Source organism: Manis javanica, chromosome 2 (assembly GCF_040802235.1).
Source record: "Manis javanica isolate MJ-LG chromosome 2, MJ_LKY, whole genome shotgun sequence".
NCBI lineage: Eukaryota > Metazoa > Chordata > Mammalia > Pholidota > Manidae > Manis > Manis javanica.
In genome coordinates, this window is record NC_133157.1 from 18,819,345 (window position 1) to 18,846,850 (window position 27,506).

The following is a 27,506-nucleotide window of genomic DNA, read 5'->3' on the forward strand; positions in this document are numbered from 1 at the left end:
AAAGCTCTCACCCATCATCAATCTCCCTTCTGTATGCCCACGGAAGACCTCCAAGGCTGCTCCAACTCTGCATTCCCTTTCTGTCAGAAGATTCTGGAAGATACTCAAGGGGGGCACAGCAAAGAATGGCAGCTCTGGTTCCCACTACTTCTCTGTGTCCTCAAAAAGGATGCAGCACTCCTCCGAGAGAGCTTGAACTGGTACCTGCTCACCCACCTCTGCGTGCCACGCGGCGTGGTCTGCAGGAGCGCCATGTATTAAGCGAGCTTCTTTTGCTCAGCAGTGCTCAGTGACAAACCGCCCCGAATCTGGATGCACAACAACCAAAAGCATTTCTTTCTTAGGGCCCAAATCCCTTCCCTCAAGATGCTCAGTGCTTGTACATCTCCACAACCTCCTGTCACCCGTTGCTGTAATCACCTCCTGAGTGTGGCTTCCCCAGTGAACAGGGAGAGCTGGTAGGGTGTGGGTAGGAATCACATCTTTCTCCTGTCTGTGTCCTGCCAGCCCAGGGCCTAAAACAGCACAGGGGCTCAGGGAATGTGGAACCGAAACTGGAGCCACCCTCCCCAGCCACTCAGGATTATCTTCTCATGTTCCATCCTGCTAAACATTTCCCTCCCACCTGGTAGGAAAATGTCCTTTGCTCTGGCATTCAGATGGGCAAGGTGGCAGGCAACGGCTCTTATGACCCAGATGCCCCAGACAGTTGCCCCAGATGGAGCTAGTTTCCATTTAGTCCAAATTCCATGGATCATGCTACATGGCTAGCAGTCCCAGGTTACACGTGGTTCATTCTGCAGCCGTTTTCCCTCAAACCAGAGAAAATCGATCAAAGGGAATCAGATGCCGCCTTCCCCCATTGACAAATTGTGTTTATTTTCCATTTGTCTAATACAGAGTCAGTCCTGGGAATTTCTGCAGCCACCAAACAATATAATTCCCCTCCCATAAAGATGTTGGCCTGGAGAGCTAAGTAAAAGAAGAAAGATCTGCCTGACATTTCTTGAGTTCTTCCCCTCATGCAAACAGGCCTGTGGCAGGGGGGGGCTTAAGTGCACAGGCTCTGGAATCCCACAGACCCAGGTTGGCTCCAGTGAGTAGCTGCATCACCTTGGGCAGATGACTTAAGCTTTTGGAGCCTCAGCTTCCACATCTGTACCCTAGGCTGGTAAAACCAGCCGTCCACGGGTTTTCATGAGACCAGGAGTGGACTTGCAGGTGTGGAGTACATGGAAGCCAATTCTGTTGATACTCTAAAGGCTGGCAAAGGGCACTGCAGAAGAAAAGGAGTTGCAGAGGCCAAGACCAGCTTTGTATCCATGGAGCAAATGCCACTGAGGTTGGGAGTGGCAGCTGGAACATGCCCTGGCCTTAACCACAGCCCTTTTCCTGGATTTGAAGGGTTTTGTGCCTCGAAAGGAGCTCCCCAAGACTGCCAAAGGATGCTCAGGGAGTGGCCCCTGCCTCGGAAAGCTTTACCACCCTTCCCCCACCACCCCCGCAGTAACACAAGAAGGGGCACTGGGCATGGCTGCCAGCACTTAGCCATGTCAACCTCCTTCCCTTTGGTCTCCATGCCCTCCTCCTCATCCAGGGCAAAGAGAAGGTGAAGTTCAGGGCTGTCTTAGGCTCTTTCAGCTGCAAAGACCCCTGACTGCCAAGGCAGCTCTTGCCAGAAACAGCGAACGATCAGAGAACCTTCTCCCACCTCATGCCTTCTGCCTTTTGCTCCAACCCAGATGACTATAGAGAGTCCTCTGCTGGTCCAGTCCTACCCCAGAGAGCAAGCAGGAAGGAACCCATCTATTCCCTCATTCATCCAGCCACTCCTGCATTTATGCAGCCATTGGGCACCTCCTACATGCCAGGCTCTGAGAGGTTGATACTCTAAGTAAGCAAAAGAGACAAAAGCACCTGCACTCCTGAGGTTAAGCATAAGCAGGTCTAGTGGAGCAGGCAGCCTCGAACCACATCATCTACATAATTCACACACTGACGCATCCGGGCCATCAGGGGAGAGACGTTTGAGCTGAGATCTGCTGCTTTTGGTATCAACGAGACAAAGCAGCTTAGGGGGCCCAACCGGCACTCTCTGGGGCCCTGAGCTGCCTGCTGGTGGTCCCGCGAGGGAACTGCAGGAGGTCAGTGGTGTCAGAGTGCTAGAGCAAAGGGGACAGAGGGGAAGGTCAGCAGCAGGAGGCGCCAGAAACTTAGGATTAATCCTAAAACTGTGGGACACTGTTGAGGCACTTCAGTAAGGAAGTGACACTGTCCTGTATGCATTTTTTCAGATGCCTCCCCTGTGTGTAGAGAACGTGCAGAGTGGGGGTGGCTGCGGGTGACCCCAATGGCCACTGCTGATGTCCAGACACGCAGGAACGTTGTCAGGTAGACTGGCTCTGTAGCCACCATCCCAGGAAGCTGCGCAGTGCCCAGAGGGGCACAGGGAGGCTGGAGTTAGTCTTTTCCCTTGAGTAGAATGACCCATTCCCAGCTGGAATGGAAGCCCATTCCCTCAGCGCGCTCCCCCCTGTGCCCTCAGAACCATAAAGTTACCAGTGGCGTTAGTGACCCTCAGGTGGCTGCAGCCTCTCCTTGGCCGGCATCTGAAATAAGGAACATTCCTCCCGACTCGCCCTTTGTGGAGTGTGGGTTCTCCCTGTGTGGGGACTTAGGGGTGCTGGAAGCTGTTTATACCCAAACAGAACCAAGCACACAGGGGGCCAGGCCCAGCTCCTCTCAGAGCCCAGATTTTCCCTGCTATGAAATGGGCATTAGACTGAGCATTGATCTAAGATTTGGGGGGCAGGGTGGGGGCTTCACCTTTTCTGTGCCATGGACCCCTCTAGCAGGTTTCTCAGAATAACAGTTTAAATGTTTCATGATAAAATACATGGGAGTGCAAAGGAAACAAATCAGATAATGAAATGCCATATTTTAAATACCAAAACAAATTATAAAATGTATGCTGCTTTATTAGCACCCCAATAACAAGATCTGACAGCAGGTCTGGAATGGCTATGATTGTGAAGCCATGAGGAGCATAAATGGGATTTTGCAACATCTACAACAACTAGAATGTGCTATGAAAGATCTGTGACTTCAGTTGGTGACAGTGTCACAGACACTGCTTTTGCTGGGCTGTGTTGCCTCCATTCATGAAAGAAGAACGTCCTACATTTCAGTTAGAGGTTAATGGGAATAAAGGTGCAGTGTTTTCCCCCAGTCAAGTCCATGGGTCCCCTGCTGCCTTCCCTGCTGGACCCCTGGTTGCCAATACTCGTCCGAAGGGCTCTTCCAGTCCTGACCTGGAGATGCTGGGTCACATCTCTGTCCGCTGAGTGATGAGCCTTTCCCAAGACCACTGGGACGGAGATGCCGGATGGGGCAAAAGGAAGCACTGTCTGTCTGTACCGCACAGGCTCCCTTGGGACAAGGCAGTGATTCCCTTGTCTCCGGAGGGCCCCACGCACGGGCTTCCTAGGAACCTTCCTGCTTCTGTGGTTGGGTGGTCAAACATGATAGCAGGAGTGGACGGGCTGGTAAAAAGGCCCAGTGCCAGCCAGGTGTCAGAAGCAAGGGTGGGTTCTGGTCCTGTCTTTGGGGATCCTTTCTCTCCCAACCCACCCCTCTGACCTTCTCCCGTGGCTTCAGGCTTCCACCCAATCTATGCTTGGAGATGCTGGGAGCAGGCCGATCCTGTCTCCTGCGAGCATGGCCATCGCCCCAGGGGCTGCCCCAGGATCTTTTGGGGGCCCCAGACCTGTCCCCTTTCACTCTGGCCAGTCCCACTACCCCCTAGGAACTCCAGGACTTTCTGGCACTACCAGTCCCCTCCTGACGCCCTGTCTTTTCCTGTGGTGACAAGAGCCCCCTCCCTGCCCTGGCACTGGCGCCACCATGCCTTACTTTCTATCCATCTTTCCTTTCTCTCTCCCTCTGCTTCCCCTTCCTGGCCTTTGCCCCAGACCTTCTCCATCCTGTTTTTGCTCACGTTCTTACTCCTCCCTGCGGGGTTTCTCTCCTCGCCCCCCCACTCTGGCCTTCTCATTCAGCAGCCCCCACTGGTGACCTTCCAGATGGCGTTGTGATTCAGTGCCTCAGTTTTGCCACATACAGAAGGGGGGACAGCTCCCTGCCCCAGCCTCAGGCCCCTGGTGCATTTGGGGCAGGTGTAAGGGAGTTGTTGTCCTAACATCAGAGTAAAGAACAACAGCAAAGCTGAAAATAGCACCTTTGTGTAGGAGCCCTCCCATTGTGATGAGAGGTCCAGATGGGGAAACCCAATCACTGGGCTGGGGGTAGGGCGGGGGAAGGGCCTCTCCTGGCTGAGGTGGCACCTGTGCCCGCTGGCCTTATTGGCCTCCATTTCCAGAATCATGAGTCTACCTGGCAGAGGTTGGCACAGGTGACTGCCCCTCATTTCATTTAATTTGGGCTCCCCAGTTCCTTCAAACCAGAATCCTGGAATATCTGGGCCCTGATTGGGCCAACTCAGACAAAAAGCAGTTCTTCCCTCTGAAAAGAAGGGAATATTCCGAAGCACCATAAATGTGAGGTGGAAGGAGATGGGGGAGCAATGAATGGCCTGGGGTCCCAAGGACATCCTGGCTTTTGTGACAAGCAGTCTGGATAACAGCCTTCCCCACTCCATCCTTGCTATGTGACCTTGTGTAGGTGACCTTCCCTCTCAGCCTCAGTCACATCAGCTGTAGAATGGATGAAGGGGGTCTCACCTGGCAGGCTTACTTGAGCTGCCAAGTCTAAACCTTCAGCTGCGCATGGACAGCAGTAGGTGAAGAAGGCAGGGGACCCCAAGAAACTGGTGGGGTTGGGGATGAGGAGGCGAGATGCACAGGCCCGCTCCTGCCTGAGCTCTGACCTTGATCCTCCTCTCAAAGCCTGTCCCTCGAGCGTTTCTGCTGGTGCATCCCGCAGGTTCTTAACCTGCTGTCTGCAGCTATTTCAGATGCGCAAGGAATGTGGCTCGGGTACCTGGGGCTCCTGAGCGTCTGGATTCAGCAGATGGAGTCTGGCAGGGCTGGCCTCCAACCCGTCTGCCGTTTGCTCCACTTCAGGCCTTCCTGCCAGGGCTGGATGCTTGTCCCCTCCCTACCTTCACCTTCCATTCTGCCGTCCCTAACTTCCATCCTGGCTCCAAGATGCCTTTAGTAGCAGAGAATGGCTGAAGCTGGGGGCTGGTGATGGCTGTGTTCTTTCTGTTTCAGAGATGGTCACTCTGAGGACCTCTGGTTCCTACAGTGTTGGGGCCCTATCCAGTTCTGGGGCCAGGGTAGGGCTGTGTGGCCCTGAGTTAGAAACCTGATCTTCTGTAGAATGGCATGTGGCCTTGGACAGGTCACTTCCCTCTCTGAGTTTAAGTGTAAAAGATGTCACCCAGGGAGAATCACAGGGCCTGCCGCACGTGGAGAACAAATGAGATCACGTAAGTAAAGCGCCCGGCAGGGGCCTAGTGCAGTATGTCCTTCACAGTTTGTAGTTCTCCAGTGCCCTTCTTTCTAAGAGAAAGTCACAACCTCCTTATAATGCTTGGCAAGGACGTGCTTGTGTGTCAGCCTCTGGCCTCCCTTCTCTTCCCCTCCCATGGCCACTGTTTGAACTGCCAGCCCCGTCAATGTACCTGCACATGACTCGGCCCTACTGGGCGATGGCCCTCTGCTAGGTGTTGTGGACAAGGTGGCCTGCTCATCTTTTATCCCCATGAATTTTCCTCTAAGGTTGCCTGATAAATGCTTGTGGCACGACTAAATGAATGCCCAAGGCTCCTACCTTACCAGAACAGGACCCACCGTGTCTTTGTCCCACCACAGACTGTCTTCGGAGCCCCCAGGGTGCCTGCAGGGTGCAATCCGGGGGCAGGTGGCAATGGCTGCATCAGAGTGGTGGAGGCCCCTCCTGTCTTTGCTGTGGACACCTCCAGGGCCTCTAACCCCTCTCAGTGCCTCCTGCTGAAGACAGGGCTGTAACTGGGGTCTTGGGAGGTCACTGCACATAACCAGTCCTGCCTTATCATTCACTTAAACTCTGGGTGGTCTGTGTTGCCCAGCTGGACTATTTTAGGGAGCGTAGGACTCCATGGTTTTGGAGGAGGTGGTTGTATGGGAGAATGCTATTCTCTTTCCACTGAAGTGTTCACATGGGCCAGGCATGTTCTGCAACCATTCAGTTGCTGGGGCAGAAGTGTAAGGTCTCAGGCTTCTGGTGTGTGTAACAGCTGCCTCCTGTCATACATTGTGCCAGGCTCTGTTCTGAGTGATTTTGAGGTGTTAATGCATCAACCCCCAGAGGGAAGGACTGCTGTTACCCCCATTTTACAGGCGAAGAAACTGAGGCACAAAACAGGTCAGCGATTTGCCCAGTGTCACTCAGCTGTAAGTGGCAGAGCTGGTGTGATCTCAGAGAAGCCAGACTTGGTGCCACTAATCAGTGGCTGAGAAAGCAAGCCCCTTCCCAAGACTGTCCTCACCTCACCGCACTGTCAGCAGCATCCTCCTGAGTCAAAGTACAGGAGGCTAAGGTTTGAACATAAGCCTCAGCTTTGTTGGTAAAGGGGGGCAGTTGCTTGTCCTGACATTGCCCCAGAGACATCATGGGACCAGGTGAGGAGCACTGGGCGTGCAAGGTGGAGAGCCAGGAGGACCCAGCAGCTTGTTCGGTGGGTTCCCATGACTAGCCTTCATGATTATGTGCCTTTGCCCACCCAGAGTGCTCACGGCTTCAGGAGGATCATTTGGGATGGGGGTCAGTGAGAAGAGACCTGGTGGCCTGTATCCCAGCGAGTGTGGAGTCCGAAGGTCCCTTCCACACCCACCTGCTGCTTTGACCCTCATCCAAGCCACCATGACTGCTCTCCGTGACTACCCACAGCAGCCACCTGGCTTGATCCTCTGCCTGCTCGGGCCTCCTCCCTGTGACAGCCAGAGTGATCGATTATTCAGTCACCCATCGACTCATTTATGGCTTCATTCATTTGCTTAGTAAATGTTTTTCAAGCAGCTTCTATCACACAGTAGCAACCAGGTCATCACCAGTCCTGCCTACAAGGAGTCCCTGTGGGAGAGACATTAACAAATCAGTAGTTAAATGTCAGGTGGTGTTAAGTCTTATACAGAAAAAATGATGTAGGGTCAGGGGTTAGAGGTGGTGTAGGGGTGGAGAGGGATGCTGTTTTCCACTGGCTGGTCCCAGAAGACCTTGCTGAGATGAGAACTACGTGAAGTTAGGGAGTGAGCCAGGAGTGCGGTGCCGGCACTGGCAGAGAACATGAGTGCAAAGGCCCTGAGGCAGGAGCAGTCCCGTCCTGTCAGATGAGTAGCAAGAAGGCCCAGGTAGGCCCGATGAGCAGAATTTCCTCTGAGTAATGGAAGGGCTCTGGAAGGTTCTGAGCTGGAGAGGCTTTATCTGACTTATGTTTGAAGGGTTACGTAAGGCCACTGGGTAAAGAGCAGTGATCAGTGCAAAGTAGAAAAAGCAAGGCGGGGATGGGGGTTGTGATTCTGGGGGGTTTCCCAGAGTAGACCTCTTTGAGGAGGCGATGTTTGAGTAAAGTCTTGAAGGAGGTGAGTAAAGGGAGCATGCCTTGGAGAGCCAAGGGGAAGAACGTTTCAGGCAAGGGGAGCAGCAGTGTGAAGGCCCAGACAGGCCTGCATTTTCTAGTGTGGAAAGGTGAGCAAAGGGAATCTTCATAGAAGGCAAACTTGACCATGTCTCCATGGCAACCCACTGTCCTCAGGCTCAGGTCCAGGCAGCTCCAGGCTTGACTCACGTGGAACATCTCGAAGATCCTCTAACCCCCCTATTCTTCCTGCTTTATGCATGCCCTTCCCTCTGAAACACCCATCATTCCCTCTTTTGCTCAACTCATTCACAAGACTCAGCTTTGAGCTGTGCCCTCTCCTCCAGGAAGCCTTCCTTGGTGACCCCTCTCCAGCTGCAGTGTATGCCTGTGGTCCCTCACCCTGTGCGCAGTCTCCTCGCTTGTTTGTGTCACCCTCACTGTCTGTAAGCTACAGAGCAGGAGTAGGGTCACACCTCCTCTATGTCCCCAGGCCCTTGTAAGTGTTATTGAGACTGTTTATATCGATCCCTGCACTTGAGATGAGCCAGGTATAGGTCACAGAAGCTTATTGCCACCCTGGGCTCTGTGGGGTGGAGAGAAATGGTTCCCCTGAGCCCTCAAGGGAGCCCAGTTTAGAGAAGGGCATTGCTTGGCCTCCCAGGGATGGCCTAGACATGACCTTATGGCAGCTTGGTGTCACTTGAGGGAACATCAGGCTGGTGAGTTAGGGAAGGAAGGAAGAGCTAAGCATCTTTTGCAAAATATCCATTTAAAACTTAGCTACCGCCTCATGATTAAAACTGTTTAAAGAGAGAGAGGCTTTCTCCATCTACCTCTCATTTGCTTCTCGCCAGGTCACACCTTCCTGGGACTCTGTCAGCAAGCAGTGGAGAGGGAATCCTTGCATTTTGGAGGGTCGAGCATGTTGGGCACAGCACTTGGGGCTGAGCTTCAGGAACTCCCAGTCAAGGCCAGAGCCACCCCACAGCACCTCCAGTAGTTCAGGAGAGGCCTGGAAAGTCTCAGAAAAAAAAATTGATGTCAAAATGACCATCAGAAAATTCAACATTAATTGTAACGTGTAAAGTAAATTCCAGTGGTGTGGAGCATATCAGGAGAAACAAACCACATGATGGTGTCACAGAGCCCGTAAGTGGCGGTGTCCTAGAGAGCCAACTTGCTTTTCCCTCTTGGTTTGTATTTGCTCACAGTGCCTTCTTCTGTGTTTCTAGAACACTCTGGACCTGGAGGAAACTGGTGAAGCTGTCCAGGGCAATAGGAACACCCTCCCAGATATTTCTGTGGTAAGACCCTCTCTGGCCATTTCATGGTGTTTTGTCCTAGGTACTGGCTTTTTGGTGAGAGCCCCAGGGAGGGGACAGAGGCCCTCAGCTGTGAGCTTCAGACCAAGTCCCAGGCCTGCGCCCAGATGTGTTGCTCGCCATCTCCACCAGGGGCCAGGACTGTTCTCCATGAGCTCTGGGGATTTTAGGCGGGACTGTCAGCTGTTTGACTATTTGCTGAGTTGGTGTTACTTTTGATATGTTATCTGAACATTATTACAGCAAGTACTGAGACCTGGAGTGTGTGGAGAGAACTCCCAAGGGCCCACGTGACTGCACTGGAGCTGGAGGTTAAATGCCTGCGTGCCCACAGCAGCAGCCTGGGCAGTGTCACTCTGTGATTCTGACCCGTATCACTTCTGAATGGCCTGGGCCCTGGAGCCAGACTGCCTGGGTTCAATCCCATCTGTGTCCCTGACTGTGTGACTTCATGCAAGCTTCTTAACCTCTCTCTGCCTTGGTTTACCCATCTGTAAAATGAGGAAAATAATAGTGTACCCACCCCATAAGTTTGTGGCAAGGGATAAATTAGTTAATTTCAGTAAAGCACTTGGAACAGTGCCTGTACTGCCATTGGAACTATGCCAGTGCTGGATGTTGGCATGGGCAGAGGGGCAATAGTAATGACAGTACCCAGAGCTGCCACTCACCAAACACCTGCTGGGCTGCAGGCACCTTGCTAACAGACATGCTGCTCCTCACATCTCCACAACCCTGCTGGGTAGGTGAAGTTTTCCTCATTACCCTGAGGCACATTCAGAGAGGTGCTCTGCCTCGCCCAGGGCCACACAGCACCCTCACCCATGTGTCTGTCTGCCTGTCTATCTTCAATCCATTCTCTCCCCTTCCAGTCCTGTCACACCTGTCTCTAGTAGCCATGATAATCCCCTAAAAAGAAAAGTCAGAAAGTGCTTTTATTGTTTTTCCATTCTCTGCATCCCACCTCTAAGTAAGTCTTTTTCCCTGTGACAAGCCCTGGCCAATGCCAAGAACTTCAGTTCCCAAAGGTAACGATGCCGTCCCTGGAGACACCTGCCAAGATCCCAATGCTTATCAGCTGCCGAGATCCTGGGAGAAGTTTTCCACTCAGTGCTGCATTATTCAGAGCAGTGTGGCTAAGAGCCGGTAGAGCCGGGACGGAATTCCAGCCGAGGCCTGGTGCCACTTGGCTGCTCAGGGCCCCTCTCGCCCAGCCGCAATGAGCTCTGACTCCTTCTACTCCTGTTGGGTCTTTTGGCAGGATGATGTCAAATCCACCGCCGGGGGGCTGCCTAGCTGCAAGCCGCCACCTCCCCCGCCACCCCTGGCCCATGGCCACAACCCGAAGAAGCCAGGGATGGAGGACCTCCTGCCGCCTTCCTCTGGGTCTTCTCATTCTGGCATCGTCTTTTCGGCCCCGAGGAATCAGAGCCCACCAGCAGGCACCGACCCCACCCCAGGGGCCTCCTCTGCACCGGACTCACCCTCCTCCCCCATCTATGCCTCTGTCTCCCCTGCCAACCCCGGCTCCAAGAGGCCACTGGATGCCCATCTGGCCCTGGTCACCCAGCACCGCATTGGGCCCTTTCCTAGAGTCCAGTCTCCCCCGCACCTGAAAAGCCCCCCTACAGAGGCCACACTCGTCGGGGGTTGCCTTCCACTGCCCTCCCCCTCCGGCCACCCAGAGCAGACAGGCACAAACCAGCACTTTGTCATGGTGGAGGTGCACCGGCCAGACAGCGAGCCAGACGTGAATGAAGTGAGGGCACTGCCCCAGACGCGCAGTGAGTACTGGCAGGCCCCACATGGGCTGGGTTCGGGGTGCCCGCTGTTTGACCTTGGGGCACTGTCCCCTCTGCGTTGATATGCCCATGCACACAGTGAAGGTGGGACCCAGTGCTCTCTTAGAGAGTGGCTGGCTAGACCAGGTGGTCCTCTGCTCAGGGTCTGGGTGGCAGGGAGCAGGGGCCTGAGCATGCATTGAGGGGCGGTGGAGTTGGCGGCGTGAGTGTGCTTCCTAGCTCTGCCATTCACTAGCGGTGTCAGTGTGGACAAGCTGCCGGCTTTCCCACCAGAGAATGGAGATGACAGTGCCAGCCTTGCCAGGTCACTGGAGGGCTGGGCTCATCTTGCAGGGCCTCTAGTCACTCCACATTCACCAACCTGTCTCCACAGAAAGACAGCTTACTGAGCACAGGGGTGGCTTGAGATCCCTGTCCTCCAGGACCTGCCACTGAGCAAGTGCTGGGGAAAAGGTGGATATTGAAATTACAGCATCTGGACTCCTGGAGGTCTGATTTGGGGCTGTAGGGTCAGACTGCAGGCTTGACTTGCCAGACACCGGGGACGCCAGCCCAAAACTGTGGCCTCTGAGTTTCCAGAGGTGTCCAACCCAGGAGGTGGAGTAGAGGGTAAAGCCAGCTTTCCACTCCCAGGAATCCTGAGCCCTCTGCAGCCTCTGGATCTTCTCCCACCTGCTAGCGAGTTGGGTACATTTTTTTGGTTCTGCTGCCATCTTGTGGCTAAGGTGATATTCAACGCTCTCTGTGGCCAATAAAGTGGCAGGCCTGGCCAAGGGACATTAACTTGGAGCTTGCGGTACGCTCCAGACTAGGATGCAGAAGGCAGAGTCCCTGTGCTCAGTAGCTTAGTAAGGGAAGGCAGCTGAGGAGAGAAGAGGCAGGATGTGGTGAGAAAAGCCGGAGCGACCACTGATGGATCACTACTGCCTCTAGACCTGGCTTTGAGTCCAACACACACAGGAATAAAAGCAGACAGCTGCACAAGCCTTGCCTATACTAGTAACTCATCTAATCCTCCAGTAGCACTAGGAGGCTGGTATTACTGTTAGCCCCATTTTACAGACAGTAACATAGAACCAGGCAGTCGAGCACAAGACTGTTCTCAACTGCTTCACTCTACACATCTAATAATCTTTTTGATAACTGCATTAGATGGGCCTCATTGCTCCTCTGTTAGAACAAAAACTTGGGAGTCTTCAAGAAGCCATGTAACTCACTCAGGGTTGTACAGCTGGTCAGAGGGTATTCACACCTGAACTGCCAGACTCCAGAGTGTCTCAGATGCAGGGGCCAAGCCATTACAAACATTGAAGCAGCTGAGGTTTGACTGACAAACCAGAGGGCATGTGCCCATTACTGTGCTCAGGCCAGTTGTGATGCAGGGGTATAAGACGGGCATGGTTGACCTTCCATTTTTTTCTCAAGAAGGTAGCACATTTTTTTTATTGAGGTATCATTGATATATAATCTTATGATAGTTTCACATAAACAACACAGTGGTTTCCACGTTCACCCATATGGTCAAGTCCTCACCCCCGTCTATTGCAGTCACTGTCTGTCAGCGTAGTGAGATGTTAGAAGGTCATTCATTGTCTTCTCCATGCTGTACTGCCTTCCCTGTGACCTCTCTATATTGTGATCGTGAGTTATAGTGTTCTTTAATCCCCTTCTCTCTCCTCACCCACCCTCCCCAAATCTTCCCCTTTGGTAACCACTAGTCCCTTCTTGGTGTCTGTGAGCCCACTGCTATTTTGTTCAAAAAGGTAGAAATTTAATTCTTTTAGCCTGATTTGAATGTGCTGGTCCATCATTAAAAATGAACAGCATTGTGCATGTTAAAAAAAACACCAAAACCTGCATCTGCAGGCTGGCTTTGCCTCCTGACCTCTGTTTTCATCATTATGCTGGGATCTGGGATCTGAGAACCGCACCATCAAGGCAGATGCCCTGGCAACCTTGGGGCCAGGCCCAGTGGAAGGGCGGGTCTCAATAGGTGGAAGGGTGGTGGGAAGTCTCCCTGCTCTCCAGCCACACATTCCCTTCATTCCTCTGTCTCTGCTGGGGAATCCCTCCAGCTGTCCACTCCATCGCCTCCTCCAGGAAGCCCTCCCTGACCCCAGGGTATAAACCACCTCTCTCCTCCTGTTCCCCATTCCCAGCAGCCTCCACGCTCTCCCAGCTCTCAGACAGCGGGCAGACCCTGAGTGAAGACAGTGGTGTGGACGCCGGTGAGGCAGAGGCCGGTGCTCCAGGCCGAGGCAGACAGATGGTGTCCACCAAGAGCAGGAGTAGCAAGGAGCCACCTCGGAACGAGAGGACCACGGAAGGGGCCACCAAACCGGTGAGCAAGGAGGAGAGGGGTCCAGAGGGTGGAGGGAAGACAGGCATCAGGTGGAGAACCAGAGGTGCTGACAGGGTTCAGCTTGATAAGTGACCACCGGTTTGGTAGTGAGCCCCCATCACTGGAGGGTTATGGGTTTCTAGAAAGAACACTGTGTTCAGAGTCTGGAGGCCCAGTTCAGTCCTACCTTCCACATGGACACCGACAAGCTGAGTCCTGATAATTGGTCTAAAGGATATTTAAGCTCCGTTCTGACATGGCACGGGGCGAGGCAGTCATGTCTGATTCAAGTCACGGTGCCACCACCAGCAGCCTGGGACCAGCTCTTAACCTCCTGAGCTCAGGGGCTTTTGTAGGGATTAGAGGACCTGGAGTGCAGAGCTTCTTCCTGGCACCCGACAGCTCCCAGCATGGGGCTGGAGTCTGGCTCTGCTGGCCTGGGGGCATGTCACGGCCAGCCCAAGGCCCCCAGCCAGGCCTGTCCACCAAGCAGGCCTCAGTCACCAATGTCCTTCCTCACATCTACAGCCTGGACTCCTGGAGCCTACGTCTACCCTAGTACGTGTGAAGAAAAGTGCAGCCACCCTGGGCATCGCCATTGAGGGTGGCGCCAACACGCGCCAGCCCCTGCCTAGGATTGTCACGATTCAGGTATGTCCCCAGGGGCCCTGCCTGACCATGTCCCCCTGTGCCTCAGGCTGCCCTCTCAGCATCCCCAGGGGTCTGCCACTGCTAGAGGTAACCCAGCACCTGAGGGTAGACCTTTGTTCTCGCTGAGCCTCAGTTTTCCTCATCAGGGCAATGGACTCTCATATTGTAGCTGCCTGGTTGGCAGCGTCGGGCTGGACCCAGTGTCAAAGCCAGGTCAGCCTAGCCCTCAGGTGCCCCATGTGCCCTGCTCTGTGTGTCGTCCCTGCAGCGAGGTGGCTCAGCCCACAACTGTGGGCAGCTCAAGGTGGGCCACGTGATACTGGAAGTGAACGGGCTGACACTTCGGGGCAAGGAGCATCGGGAGGCTGCACGCATCATCGCAGAGGCCTTCAAGACCAAGGAGCGTGACTATATTGACTTTCTGGTCACTGAGTTCAATGTGATGCTGTAGGGACCAAGGCCCATGGACCTCCCAGCACTGCCCAGCTGCTGGCCCCGGCCCCTCCTCCCTCCTGGCACTGTTAATCTCCTTGAGGCGCCAGGGCTGCATAGGCAGAGTAGCAGGAAGACATCCCCCGACTTCTCAGCCCACTGGACCAGAACCGGGAGAAGAGAGCCTAGTGAGGCCAACGGAAGATCAGGTCGGGCTCTGGTGCCCTGCCCTGTACACAGGAGGCGCTCAATAGAAGCATGAGTTGTGGGAGAGCAAGAAAGGAAAGGGGAGGGTGGAGCGCCTGTGTCGTGACACGTCCGTATGAGGCCTGCCAGGGCCTGTTACTCCAGGTTAGGTGGCGGCCACTGCCGCCCCCAGCCAGCTGAGACCTAGCCCATCCCCAGATGCCTGAGCCTTGGTCTGCAGTGAGGTCACACAGGGGAATTCATGGACGCAGCCCCCAGCCAGGGGGGCATCTTGCAGGACCTTTAGTGCCACAAATAAGCATTAAGCGCCCCCTTTCACACCCCTGTTCCCCCTGGCTCCTTAGCCCCCCCGTGGTATTTATTATTTATTTCCCTCTCCGTACTCCTGGGGACCCCAAGACCCCAGCTTCCCATCCCACCCCGAGCGTATCCCAGAGGCCTTGCAGGTGACTGGTGATGTCAGTGTATTTATATACAGAGCTTATGACTTTAATTTTTCAATAAAGAAATCTGAACAAGGTTAGGGCCCACCGGGCTGTGTGGCCAGTCTCTGTGGCTGGCATTTTGATTGCTCAACTGGGGGTGGGGGGCACAGATGGAGGCGCCCAAAGCATCACATGTCACCACCCTCTCCTGCCCCCATGGCTCAACCTGGGATCCACAGTGGGTGTGCAGGGCACTTGAGCCACACCCACATCTTGGAGCACCTTGCTTAAAGGTGAGTCACAGATAATACTTGCAGATTAAAGCACACACGTATGTCGTGTGGCAGAAGGCACAACGTCTGTGGATGTTTTAAAATAGAGAGGTGGCCTGACTTTGGTCGGGTCCCAGAGCTGTCTCTGAATGCTCCCAGGGGAGACCTGTAAGGGAGGGAGAAATCAGGAGGGGGAAAGGGAGGAAGCCAAGCAGGATGAGATTTTAGGCAAAGCCCTGGGAGGGCAGCTGCAGCCTGATCCCATGTGTGACTCTGGAGTAAGAGGCCTGGTGATGTCCCCACTCAGGGTAAGGGGACAGGGCTTTCATGCTGTCAGACTTTGGAAAATGCCAGGGGGAGGGGAGATAGCAGTTAACTCCCAGTCACTTCCCATCCTCTATCCGTACAGGCCAAGCTATTCCAGGAGCCAAGGGCAGTGGGCATTAAAAGCAAAACCACATGGAGTGGAGTGGGGGAACAGGGAGGGGAGGGTGACCCAAATGGTCTGCTACACAGCCCCAGTGCCAGCACCAGTGCCCGTTTCCGTCATCAGGATTTCTCTGGGGCCAGAAGAGGTTGAGAAGTCCTGCTTTGCCCCATTTGTGTCCAGGGGTCTGCCAGAAGCGGGTTAGGCTGCAGTTGGTTCCACAGACTTGCCACTATATCCAGCTCCTCACTGCCCTTGTCCCCTCCCCAGCCCCAGGAGACCACGTGAGGCCACAGCCCTGGGCTCCACTGGACCTCTGAAGCAGCCAGTACCCCTGCAGGCTCTGGCCCCTTCCAGGGGACTCTAGGCCCCTCCCCAGTCCTTGAACCCCTGCAGGGAATAGCCCTCATCTGGCTGTAGGACAGCCTTGCCAGGCCCCAGAGCCCCTGGCATCAGACTCCACATCCTGTTCAGTCATGGGCAAGTGATTTCACCTCTCTGAGCCCAGAGTTACCCTTCTGGCAGATGGGTGTGGTTGGTTGAAGAAGAGCCCCAAAGATGCCAAGTTCCTGGAAGGTGTGAATGTTACCTAATATGGGCCAGGGGACTTCGCAGGTGTGACTAAGGCATTTAGATGGGGAGGTTATCCTGATTGATCTGGGTGGGCCCAGTGTAGTCACAAGGGTCCTTGTAAGAGGGAGGCACAGGGAGATGCCACACAAAGGAGGGAAAGATGTGATGTTGGAAGCAGAGGCTGGAGTGATGCCCTCTGCAGATGGAGGAAGGGCCCACGAGCCCAGGAATACATGTGGCCACTAGAAGCTGCAAAGTGGAAGGAAAGAGATTCTGCCCTCACAGCCTGCAGAAGGAACCCGCCTTGCTGACACCTTGTCTTTAGACAGGTGAGCTGTCTTTGTAAGGGAACAAATTAGTGTTATTTTTAGCCCTGGAATTTGTCACAGCAGCCACAGGAAACGAACACAATGGGGGTGGTGCTGCTTGCCTCTGATGGAAGTTGGGATGGTGTGTGTGAGGACAGCACGATCAGTATCAGCCCCAGGGAGGAGACTGCAGTCAGGATGATGATGTACACAGAAAGGTCCTCTGGCCATACAAACACCACATCTTTACTAGGCCCAGATTTTGGTGCATGTGTCCTGAACAGTGAGGTTTTTGTCTCTCAGCAGCTCAGTCACTGTGGGAACTTCAGGCTGGTTACTGACCTGCTCTCTGAACTCTGGGGCAGGTCATGACTTGACCTCTGTTCCTTGAACCAGCCAGCTCTCTGCTTGCTCCAATCCCAGCAGCTGCTGCCTACAGGCCCCAGTTAGTACTCTGAAAAAGTAGGACAAGAATGAGTTTCTGGAACTCCTGCTTCTGGAATTCCTGAACCTGATTCCAGAGCTGTGGCCAGCTGGGTGTGAGGGTTCCCCACTTCCCTACTTTCCCCACCACCAGTGGAATTTTAAGCTTAAAAAAAAAATTGCTTTGCAAGTAGGCTTAGAAAGGTCAAGTTGCTTGCTCACAGATGCATAGCTAATGAGTGGTAGGGAACAAATTTGAATCCTCAGCTGCCTGAAGTCCAGAACCCAAAGCCCCAGGACAAGCACATTCCTGGTTGTCTTTTGAAAGGACCCAATACCATAGACTAAGGCAGCTTGGGAATAATGGTGGGGGTGGAGTCAGAGGGCCACCCTGGCCACATGTACCTGTGCCCTAACATCTCTATTCATGATGCCAGAATTGGGGTGGGGTGGGGACAGAACAGCGGGAGAGTCTCAGGGTCTGCTGCTAGAGGAAGGAGAAGGTAGGAAGATGAATTGAGTTGTCCTTCAAATTACCAGGAGCCCCTGTCCTTGAGAGAGAGCAGGGTGAGGGTTGGACTAGCCTAATGTGAATAGTACAAGACAGAAAACATGGCACAGCTCAGAGTCCACACCTCACAGTCCTAACACCTGGAACCAAATTATACCTCCACCACTTCCTCACTGGGCAGGTCACTTAACCTCTCTGAGTTTTAGTTTCCCCGTCATTGAATGGGGAGCATAGTACTAAGCTGTGGCTATCATAAGGACTAGCTAAAATGTTTGCCCCAGGTACAGAATAGGACTTGTGTGAATAGAAGCTGCTATTATGATTACCATTAGGTAATATGTGTACAGTCACCGGCAACCTGGGGAACTGAGAAGAGCTTTCTGCTGGGAGGAAAGAGATGTGGCTGCAATACAGCTGGATGTAGGACTCTGGGCACCTCGCTTCCTGTCTTAGGGCCTATTAACCTGGCTGTGAAATAGGATTGGTTGAGGAGCTCTTTAAATTAGTGTCACTGATTTCTTTGTTATGGGCTTGGTGCTGTGTTTATTTACTCCCCTTGTAGCCCTGTGAAGCAGGAGTTTTGAGTCCCATTTACTTGAATGAAGTTCAGTGGCAACCAGTGGCAGAACTGGGGCGCGAGCCCAGGCCAGTTTGACAACGTACACCGGCTTTCCTTCAGGGTGGCGTTAAGTGGACAGCGGATTATTTCTGCCCTGTACTCACTGCGGGTCGTTTGGCAAGTTCGTGTCCCTCTCCAGGCCTAGGTTTCCCTGCTGGTCTAATGGTATTTTGGGCTACAATACAGTTGGGGAGTAATGAGAATACCTACCTACCTAGGTCACAGGAGAGGGTCCAGCAGAGTAAGAGTTTATAATAGTACCTTACACATGTGCTCGCTTATTATTACTGTTAGGAAGCAATCCATTTCAGCTATGAAAGTTTGTGATTACTTCTTCACTGTGGCTCTGTGAGATCTTGCACAAAAGCCTTAAAGCCAGGCCTCAGTCTCCCGTCCGCAGTCGTCTGCAGGAGGGCGGGTTTCTGAAGGGACACGCAACTTCCCAGATTTGAGATTTTCAGCGCTGGAGCTGCGTCCAAGTCCCCGGGGGCGGGCCGCAGGCGGCCGCCTCTCCGCGATTGGTGAGGCTTTCAGAGGCCCCGCCTCCAGAGGCCGCGCCCCGCGCGTCATAGGCCAGCCTCGGGGATTATGCAAAAAACTCGCCTCCCCGCCCCGCGCCCGGATTGGAGACCTTTGTTTGCCGCTCAACTCCAGGAAACCACCCGCGCGCTGCGGCGGCCGGCAGGTGAGCCCGGGGAGGGGCTCGCGTTGAGTCCGGGGCGGGTCCTGGCCCCTCGCTGGGTCTCAGTTTATCCGTCCGGGCAATGGGGAAGAGGGTGGACAGCGCCGATGGGTTCCAACCCACAGAGACCGAGCTGCTTTAGGTCTCACCCACGTGGAAACCCCACGCGCAGACGGATCGCAGCTCCCGGAATGGGAGGGAGCCCTGGACCCGCGGTCAGGGTCCGAGTCCAAACCTGCCGGCAGCCCTCACCCTCCGGCCTCAGTCTCTACCTCCGCACAATGGAGGTGTTGGCGTTTTCTCTGTCCAACCGAGGCTGTTCCCAGGGAGGGGAGCGGTCCCGAGGGAGTTCGGGGGTGGTCCTTGGCGGGGCCTCCGGCTGTGTTTGGGCTGGAGGTGTGGCTCTGTAGTTGTGGTTACGGGGAAGGTGGGACTTTACTGTCCTGGGATTTGTGTAAGGTTTGCTCACCCGGCAACAGCCCGCGTAGCCTGACAACTTGGAGCCGCGCGCCCTCCCCGGACGCCTAATGCAAGTTTCTTTTCCTCTTTCTGGCAGGGGAGGAGAGGCAGAGCGAGAGCCGGCAAAAGGGTGGGTAGCTCCAAGAGTGCTAGGAACTGGAAAGGACTGCAGAAATAAGGCCAGTCTCTCTTGGTACGCAGATGGGATGTCTGAGGCCCAGAGAGGGGGCGTGGCTTGCCCAAGGGCGCACAGCAGGGCCGGCCCAGAGCTGGCCTCTTAGCGGTGTGATGGGGCTGGCACGGGCTAAGCCAACACCTGCTTGCTGTGTGACCTTGGATGAGACTCTTCCCTGCTCCTTTACCCTGCTTTTGTTGAAAGAAATGACAAGATTATTACCTGTTTCAAAAGCTTCTGCCTTCTGAGTAAGTTGAAACAGAAAGTTGCTGATAACAAACCCGGGCTATTTTAGAGCTGAGAAGAGAAGCAGAGCCAGGTTGCAGTGAAAAGAGACCTTGTTCCTGTTTTAGAACAGAAGGGAGAATTAATTGCAGAAACTGAAGCATGCAGGACAGTGGTTAGATATATACAGGGACTTCCCTAGAGAATTTTCCAGGCGCCTCCTCTGAAGTTGGTGGGTTTTATTTGGGGGCTGTTATTTTATTTTGTCAAGAGAACAGAATTGGTACCTATCCATTTGAGGGGGCCTAAGTCTGGCTGACAGGGATGGGCCTTAGGATATTTTGGGGACTATCTGGGTTTATCTGTAGATCTCAGTTCTTCTGCAGGAAGCAGAAGGTACACACATGGGGCCTTTGCCTCCCAAAGTCCAGTGATTTGCATTTTAAACGTGATGTGAGTCATTTCTTTCAAGGGGATGTCATCAGCTCCGGCCAGCTTGCACAGTCCACCAGAGGCCCCAGGGCTGGGGTTTGCAGAGAGACAAATGATCTGGGCCCTGCGGCTATCATGCTGAGAGGGTATTTTGGACACTGGCGCATGCCCAGGACATTTCAATTTCCCTCCAGGATGGGGGAAAGAAAGAGTACTTTTAAAACATTCCCATCACCAGTTGAAGCCAGATCCTTTTTTTGTTTCCTCAGTCCTGGGAGGTGGGACAGATCTAGAGACCAGAAGTCTGAAGACCTTGGTTTGAATCCCAGCCCGGCTTCAGTTCTTAGTGCCTCAGTTTTCCCCTCTGCAAGTGGGAATGTAAATGCCCACCTCAGTGCAACATTAAAATGAGGTGGCTTCATAGAAAGTTTTGTGCAGCCCACATTTTAAGTTTGGAGATGAGGAAACTGAGGCTCAGAGAAAGGAAAGAATAACAACAGTATCACTGATAACAATAACTGATGATGATTGAATGCTGTGTTCTAGCCAGGGATTTTGGTGCAACGACTGAGGTCTGGGAGGGCAGGCACTCTTGTCTACCTTGTCACCAGTCACCCACCCCGAGCCCAGTATGGAGCCCCCACACATAATAGGTGTTCAGAACATAGTTGTTGGTCACCTAGATTATATAGCTTAGTGTTCAAATGAGGTGCTATTGTCCTCATTTTACAAATGAGAAGCCTGAGGTTCAGAGAGGTTAAGTGTCTCACCTGAGATCACACAGCTCTTCATTGATGTTAGCCCTTACTGTGGCATGCATGTCATCTTAGGAGAACTAATTGGGTGTGCCTCTTCCCAGTGCTGTGCTCAATAATATGATGTGGGTAGTTTGAAATGGGCCATTGCAAGTGTATTTACGCAAAGGGAATCAGCAAATACCATAAATCAGGGCTTTTTCTTTCCTGTCTGTCTTTCTGTCATTCTGTTTTTAGGAGAGCTGCATGTGAAGGTGTTGGGGATGAAGGGCCAGCCTTGCTCTGCATGGTAGCCAGGAGATAAAGGGTTCCTGGTGGTGCAGGAAGCCCTAGGAGAGCCAGACCAGAAGGCCTGCACCCCCCTGCAGGAACCCCGAAGTGTGGGACCTGGGAAGGAAACATTTAGGAGATGAGGCTCCCAGTCTGTGATGTGAGTTGTGCAATGCCACAGCCCTCTGACTTGGGAACAGGTCGGTATGAGTCTGAAATCCAGGCCAAAATGTGTGGCCTTTAACCTGAAAGTAACAACAGCCACCAGTGGGTTTCAGCTTTAAACAGGGAAAGCTTCACCAGAGTGATACTCTTAAGATTTATCCAGCAGCATGTGCCCAAGGAACTGGGAGGTGAGTTGGGGCTGGGGCAGCTGGGGAGAGGTACTAGCTGACCAGGGGAGCCAGGAGAGGCTAAGTGACTGATTGCGAGGATCTTATCAGACACTACATGCTATATCCCAAAATGTTTAGAGTGGTTAAGGCTGGGATTGCTTCCTTTCCTTTTTTGTGATTTTCACGTATTCCTGCATGTGTACCGATAGAGCACATAGTCAGCAGAGTTTAAAAAGAGGAAGAGAGAAGGTGTGGGAAGGGAATTACAGAATGTTGCAGAATGTCAGAGCTGCAAAGGGCCTCAAAGAGCCCAACCACTCTTCCCAAAACGTTCATAGGGCGGGAGGCCAAGGGGAGCCGTGCCCATATGAGGCACTACACAGATGTGTGCTAGGAGCTTTTGTTTTGCTTTGTTTTTTTCAAGAGTAGTAAATGTATGCTTTATTCTTATTTTTAAAGCAACTGTTATTTTTAGAAATACGCATAAGGGAAAAGAGCAACTTACCTGCAATTCTACTACACAGGAATAATTATTGTAAAGTTCTGTAAATTATTTTGGAGCACCTCTCTCCCTTTTCCCCTTCCTCTCTCCTTCCCCTCCTTCTGTCCTTCCCTTCCTCTGTATTTTACTCTTGTTTTTCTTTAATGGACTCAAACTAGATATAGATTATTTTCTATCTGGCTTATTCACTCAACATATCACAACTTTTTATATCACTTCACATTCTTCTACAGTGTGGTGGTTAAAGGCCACACAATATTCCTTTGAGTGGAAATACAATTTCTTTCAATGATCCCCTAGTATTGGACACTGAGGTTGTTTCCAATTTTCTCACCCACTGTACTACAAGGTTCAGCCACAAAGTGATTTAAGATTGTACTGTCTGGACTCAGACAGCTTCTAACCCAGCCGGTTCTAACCTGGCTTCCTCTCCTATGAAATGGGCTGGTTCTAATCCAGCTTCCTCTCCTGTGAAATGGGCATTCCTACCTCCTTGGATTGGCATGAGGATTAAATAATGACATCCCAATCCATGGAAAGGCCTTTATATAATAGGTGCTCCATAAAGTTTTGCTGTTAGCAATGCATTCCTGGCCCATGAACATTTTTGTTTGTTTGACTCTTATCATGGAGCATGAACTTGAGAGTGTGGGGGAGTGTGTGTGCATATGTGTGTTTTCCTCAATATGGATACACCCTCCTCATAACCCATGTTTCAGTTGGCTGAGGAAGGCCGGTGTCCTCCCCTCCAAAACTATTCAGGGTGGGAACCAAACACTAGCTGGGTCAGTGACCCCCGGAACTGATTTGGGAGCAACAAGGAAGAGGGTCACCGGGAGATGGCAAGATTTCTCTCCACTTGAGAGATCTGACTGTCCCTTTTTGTGTACAGGACCCAAAGTTAGAGCTCCGGCTGACATAGGGAAATCAGGAAAATTAAACTCAGTCCCCTGGGAGCAGGCCAACCTGGGCAGAAAGGAGTGGGGGAGCTTTGGGTGGGCTTTCATTTCTTTCCCAAGGAAGGAGACATTGGAGCTCAAAGAGGGGTCAAGGACAGAATAACACAGCCTTCAGCCCCTAGAGATTGTGTGCTAGAGATCCTGAAGTTGCCAGTCCCTGGTCTCCCCTGGCGTCTGAGAAGCCTGGTGGCCCTACTGTACCGCTGGGCTTTAGGACATCATGTGAAGGAGAGACTGTTCAGGGCTCGTCACCTCAACAGGTGCCCATCCTGGTCCCAGGCCACGTCCTGGGCTGCACCAGAGGCTTGAAGAAAGACGGACTCACCTTCCAGTCTGGTTACTGCGCTGGGCACCTAGGTGGGGCTCAAGAGGGGCTACGGAGGGAGGAGGAAGGGAGGGGATGGCTGAGTGGGTGGGCAGTGGGAGAGGGGGCGCAAAGTGGTCACTGTGGTGATAGAGCACTACGACTCGGGTAGAGGGAGCAAACGGCCAAACACTTGCTAGGCTCCTGGTAAGGACTGGCAGGGCTGTGCTGATGCAGCCACATGTGGGTGTGCTTCTGCTGAAAGTACTCACGGCCCAGGAGTGAGGGCTAAAGGATTGAGTTAGTTTGTTTGTTTTGTTGGGTGACCAGGAACTAATCTCTTCCCTGTCTCTGGGCCTGTTTCCTCACCTATACAATGGGCTCATACTCCTGTCCAGCCCACTTCCCAAGGCTATTCTTAAGCATCTAGTGCTATGAAGGAAAGCACTTTAGAAAACCTTAAGGATCTGTGCAGAACCAGAGCCTCATTATAAAGTTAGAACATTGGCTTAGTGAAGTGCAATTAGTTGGGGATGAACTCCATTCCCAGTTGTATTGTGCGCAGGTATTAATCACCTCTGCAGGCCATTAAGAGTCTGTTATTGGTGTGTTTGAATCTCTCCTGGCAGTCACCAGCTTTGTGACTATGGACAAGTTGCTTGGGCTCCTGGGGCCTCTGTTTATCCCCCTGTCACACCAGCCTCACTGAGTTGTTGTAAGAGCCGCAAGCTGGCCTTGGGCAACTGGCTAGATTCAATAGATCATCGAGCATATAGTCACTGTGCTCCTACTGTGTGTCAGAGCCTGTGATGGGTACTGGGGATATGATGGTGAGCTCCCAATTGCCAGGGAGACAGAAATAATGTCTGATTCCAAATGGTGAGTCCCCAAGTAGGGCACATGGGGCTGAGATCTACAGATCACCTAGAAGTTATCAGGGAGAAGAAATGGGATTGGGTGATGACGGGAGCAGAGCACATTTGTCCCAGGAAAGGCAAGGAGCCCCGTGTTGCAGGAACACACTGAGGGAGGGCAGAGTGGGTACCGGGAGGGAGGAGAGGCTGGAACATTGGCCAGGCTGTGGAGTTTCATCTCTTTCAGAGCAATGGGCAGCTGGTGGAGGGTTTCGGCCCCGAGGGGCCATGCATGAATGCTTCTGGGAAGATCCCTTCCGTGCGTGTGAGGAATGCACTGGAGGGTCCAAGAGCTTCCCAGGAGAGACTGTTGCAGGAGGCTGCATGAGGATGCAGGGATGGGGCCGATTCTGGGGAGATTTAGGAAATAAAATCACCAGGAGGTGATGATGGATTGGTTATGGGGTATAAGGGAGAGGGAGGTGTCCAGGGTGACAGCTGGTTCTGGCTTGTGCCCCTGGGTGAAAGACGGGCCAGATTGGGGAGGGGTGGGTTGGAGGTGGTGATACAATGGGCTCAGTTTTGGACATGCTGCTCTGGTTAAATAGAGTCTGGCTCATGAGTGGAGATGGTGCGCCAGGAGCAGGGTACCACACAAGCAGAGGCAGGGAGGAGGGTTAGTAAGACTGAGGGTGTGGCAAGGAGATGGACAGAGTAGATAGGAGGCTGCTTTCCTTGGTGTTACGTGGCTGCCCCTAAGATGATTTGGGGTTATCCATGGGCCACGGGGTGTGCCTGGCAGCGGCAGCCACCTGGCGTTGATGGCAGTGCTGCCTGGGTTAATGACCAGGGAGGGAGGGTGAGTGAGTGACAGGGTGTCAGGGGAGCCCTCCTCTTGCACAATGGCCCACATGGTCACCAGAGCTGGCAGCAAGGGGCCTTGTTAGAGTTGGGCTCTGCTCTGCATTGGGCTGGGGGCCCTGGGTGGCGGGGAGCCCTGACACCCAGATGTGAATAAAAAGCAGGGAAAGGGGTGGAGGGGTGGGACAATTACTGGGATGAAGGCACCCGGTTCTAGCCCTGGCTTTGCCAGATACTCACAAGCTGACCTCGGGGGAGTCCATTTATCCATTCATGCATGTTCCAGGTGCCCAGCTCTGCACTTTGCAGGCGTGACCTCACTGGATCTTGTCGGCAGCCCTGTGAGTGGCTGCACTTCTCTGTTTTACAAATGAAGAAACTGAGGCTTAGGGAGGTGAAGCCTCAAAAATCACACAACTAGCTAAATATGGGCCTGGGATTTGAACCCAGGACCACATTGACTCTAAGATTCATTTTTCTCTCCTACCCTGGTTGGTTTCCAAACCTGGCTGCTTATCAGAATTACCTGGAGGGTTTTTTGGACAATACAGAGACTACATTTTTTCCTTTTTCTTTTTGTTTCCTAAGTCAGGATCCCTGGTTCCTGGATGAGGGCAGAGTTGGAGGCCACATATGGGCAGAGAACTAGACGCTGAGCTCGCCCCTCTGCCCCTGCTCTGCCTTCCCTCTTGGCTCACTCTGTTTGGGGTACATAGCCTTTCTGTTCTCAGAGAAAGCTCAGCTGGTATCCACCTTGCCCTTTGCACTTGCCCTTCCAGAATATTCTGCTGCCAGCCCTTTTTGTGACTTACTCCTGACTCTCTTCCTTCCAGTCTTCTGTTCTCACAGAGATCTTTGTGTCCTTCCCCAAACCCTTCTGTGCAACCTATTACTCTGACCCATAGATTCTCTACCTGGAACACTTTAAAATCACTGATGCCCAGAGACTGCTTCTGTTGGTCTGGGCAAGCCCTAGGCATCGGTGTTACCAAAAGCAGCTTGGTATATGGGTCACTGCTCCACCCCACCCTTCTCCATCTTGCTCATACCTCTCTCCACATCTGTTTATTGTCTGTGACTATTGGAGTAGAGTTGGAGCTTGTCTTGTCTTGTGCCTTACAGTATTCCTAGCACCTTGGAAAGTACCTGGTGCCCAGTAGGAGCTCAATAAGTACTTGTCAAATGAATGAATGGGATGAGGGGACTTGGATAAAGGCAGCTTACCCTCTGATAAGCCCTGGGAATAGTGGGAAATTTACCTAATCAGCCAATTCCCCACCTCCATGCTGCCTGGAAAATTCCATTGTAACTACTGGACCAGCTTGAAGTGAGGACAGTGGGTGGGATGGCAGGAATCGCTGCAGTGTCCCTGAGATGTTGGGTCGCCCATTTGCAGACAGGGTAGAGAATCAGATAGAAGAGTGCCAAGCAAACACCCATTCTGAGGTCCTATTATACAGAAGGGTACCAAGGCCTAATGAGGGGGCCTACCAAGGGTACCTTGGCCAAGGTCATGCTCTAGAGGGTAGGGGCTTCAGAAAAAACCAGAGGATTAAAGCTGCTGCAGGCCTTGTTCCAGGCTCAGCATGCTGCGTGACCTTGGTCAACTCACTGGCCTTCTCTGTGCTTGTCTCTCCAGTCTGTACTTTAGCTGAGATGGTCCCAATGCCCGATGTCAGAAGTTTCTGGGAGTCCTTTCTGGGGCAGCGCAGACCAGCGGAGGGCCTGCAAGGGGTTAAGCTCCTCCTGCTCACTCTCCCTCTGCACGCAGACAAACCCCCTCCCTCTGAAAAACACTTGTAGGAAATCAGGCTGGGCGCTTCCTGCTGAGGCGAGGCGGCCTCAGACACCGCAGGGGCGGGGAGAGGTGGGGAGCGATGCTTGTCTGTGAGCAGCAGCCCGGGCTGGCAGAGCGGCCTGGAGGAGGGCCAGGGCGCCATGGAGCCAGGGGGCTCCCCAGATTCGGAACAAAGACCTCACATGCAGGTTCCCTGAGCCCAGGTCAACAGGACAGTGGTGGAGCCTGAGAGAGGTAAGGGGGCAAAGGAGGGTGAGGGCAGCCGCCCTCCCTCTGGATGGGCCAGTCACAGACTCTCTGGGACAGTCTGGGCGGCTGGACCAGCCCAGCCAGGAAGTTGCAGCTGTAGCAGCTGTATTGCTCTGTATTACTTCTCTCCCGGCTTAGGGGAGCCCAGGCCCCAGGGCCAGGGTGGATTTTCAGGGGATTTCGCCAAGCCCTGGGATGCTGGATTCCAAGCCGAGCTCTGGTTCAGATCTCTGTGAACACGGACACGCTCTGGTCCCTCTCTGTGCCTGGAGTGTCCTCATCTGCATCTGGAGAGTTAGTCTTGCAGGCTGCTAAGGGGCTTCAGAGATGATAAATGGATGAGAAGTAGGCCAGGAGGCAGCAGAGGGTCCCCACTAAAGAGTGGCTCCTTCTGCCATGTGTAAGGGCAAGGCGAGGAGCCACGGCTGGTCCAGCAGACCTAGCTCAGCCCTTCAGGCTGGCGGGACCGGAGTCCCAAGCAGGCAAGGCCCCTTCCCGTTTTCTCTTTGGCCTCTTCTGCTCGAAAGAGCTGGGGGCTAGAGGGGGTATTTCTGGAGGGGGTTGGTGGCTGGTGCTTCCTCCAGGGACTAGTTTCTGCATGGCTCGAGCGAACCCCTTGAGAACAGCAGGACTGTGCCCTGCCTGGTCAGGAGGGCAGCCGAGTTTGGGGTTCTGAGCCCAACAGCCCAACCTTTTTGGAGCAGTCCAGCTACTTAATATTAGGGAGTCTTCCTCTCTTTTCTCATCCCAC

General features: G+C 53.3%; 2 protein-coding genes across 11 annotated transcripts in view; both read left to right on the plus strand.

The window, feature by feature from the left end:
• WHRN (whirlin) overlaps positions 1–14,857 on the plus strand; it is an 83,968-nt gene extending 69,111 nt beyond the window's left edge. For 6 of the 8 annotated variants that reach the window (XM_037027443.2, XM_037027445.2, XM_073225683.1 and 3 more), the window contains 5 exons: positions 8,815–8,886; positions 10,166–10,688; positions 12,866–13,047; positions 13,576–13,698; positions 13,967–14,857. In XM_037027443.2, the coding sequence (XP_036883338.2) occupies positions 8,815–8,886; positions 10,166–10,688; positions 12,866–13,047; positions 13,576–13,698; positions 13,967–14,149 (1,083 nt within the window). In that variant the 3' untranslated portion in view covers positions 14,150–14,857. The remainder of the gene's footprint in view (positions 1–8,814; positions 8,887–10,165; positions 10,689–12,865; positions 13,048–13,575; positions 13,699–13,966) is intronic. The other 2 variants (XM_037027444.2, XM_037027446.2) reach the window with 1 other exon arrangement.
• A 3,598-nt stretch (positions 14,858–18,455) lies between these two features.
• The window catches only part of AKNA (AT-hook transcription factor), a 51,352-nt gene continuing 42,301 nt past the window's right edge, over positions 18,456–27,506 (plus strand). The window contains exon 1 of one of the 3 annotated variants that reach the window (XM_017648726.3): positions 18,456–18,580. The gene's annotated coding sequence lies outside the window, so the exon portion shown is untranslated. Of the gene's footprint in view, positions 18,581–19,144; positions 19,167–26,584; positions 26,741–27,506 lie in introns of those variants that run through there. The other 2 variants (XM_073225670.1, XM_017648725.3) reach the window with 2 other exon arrangements.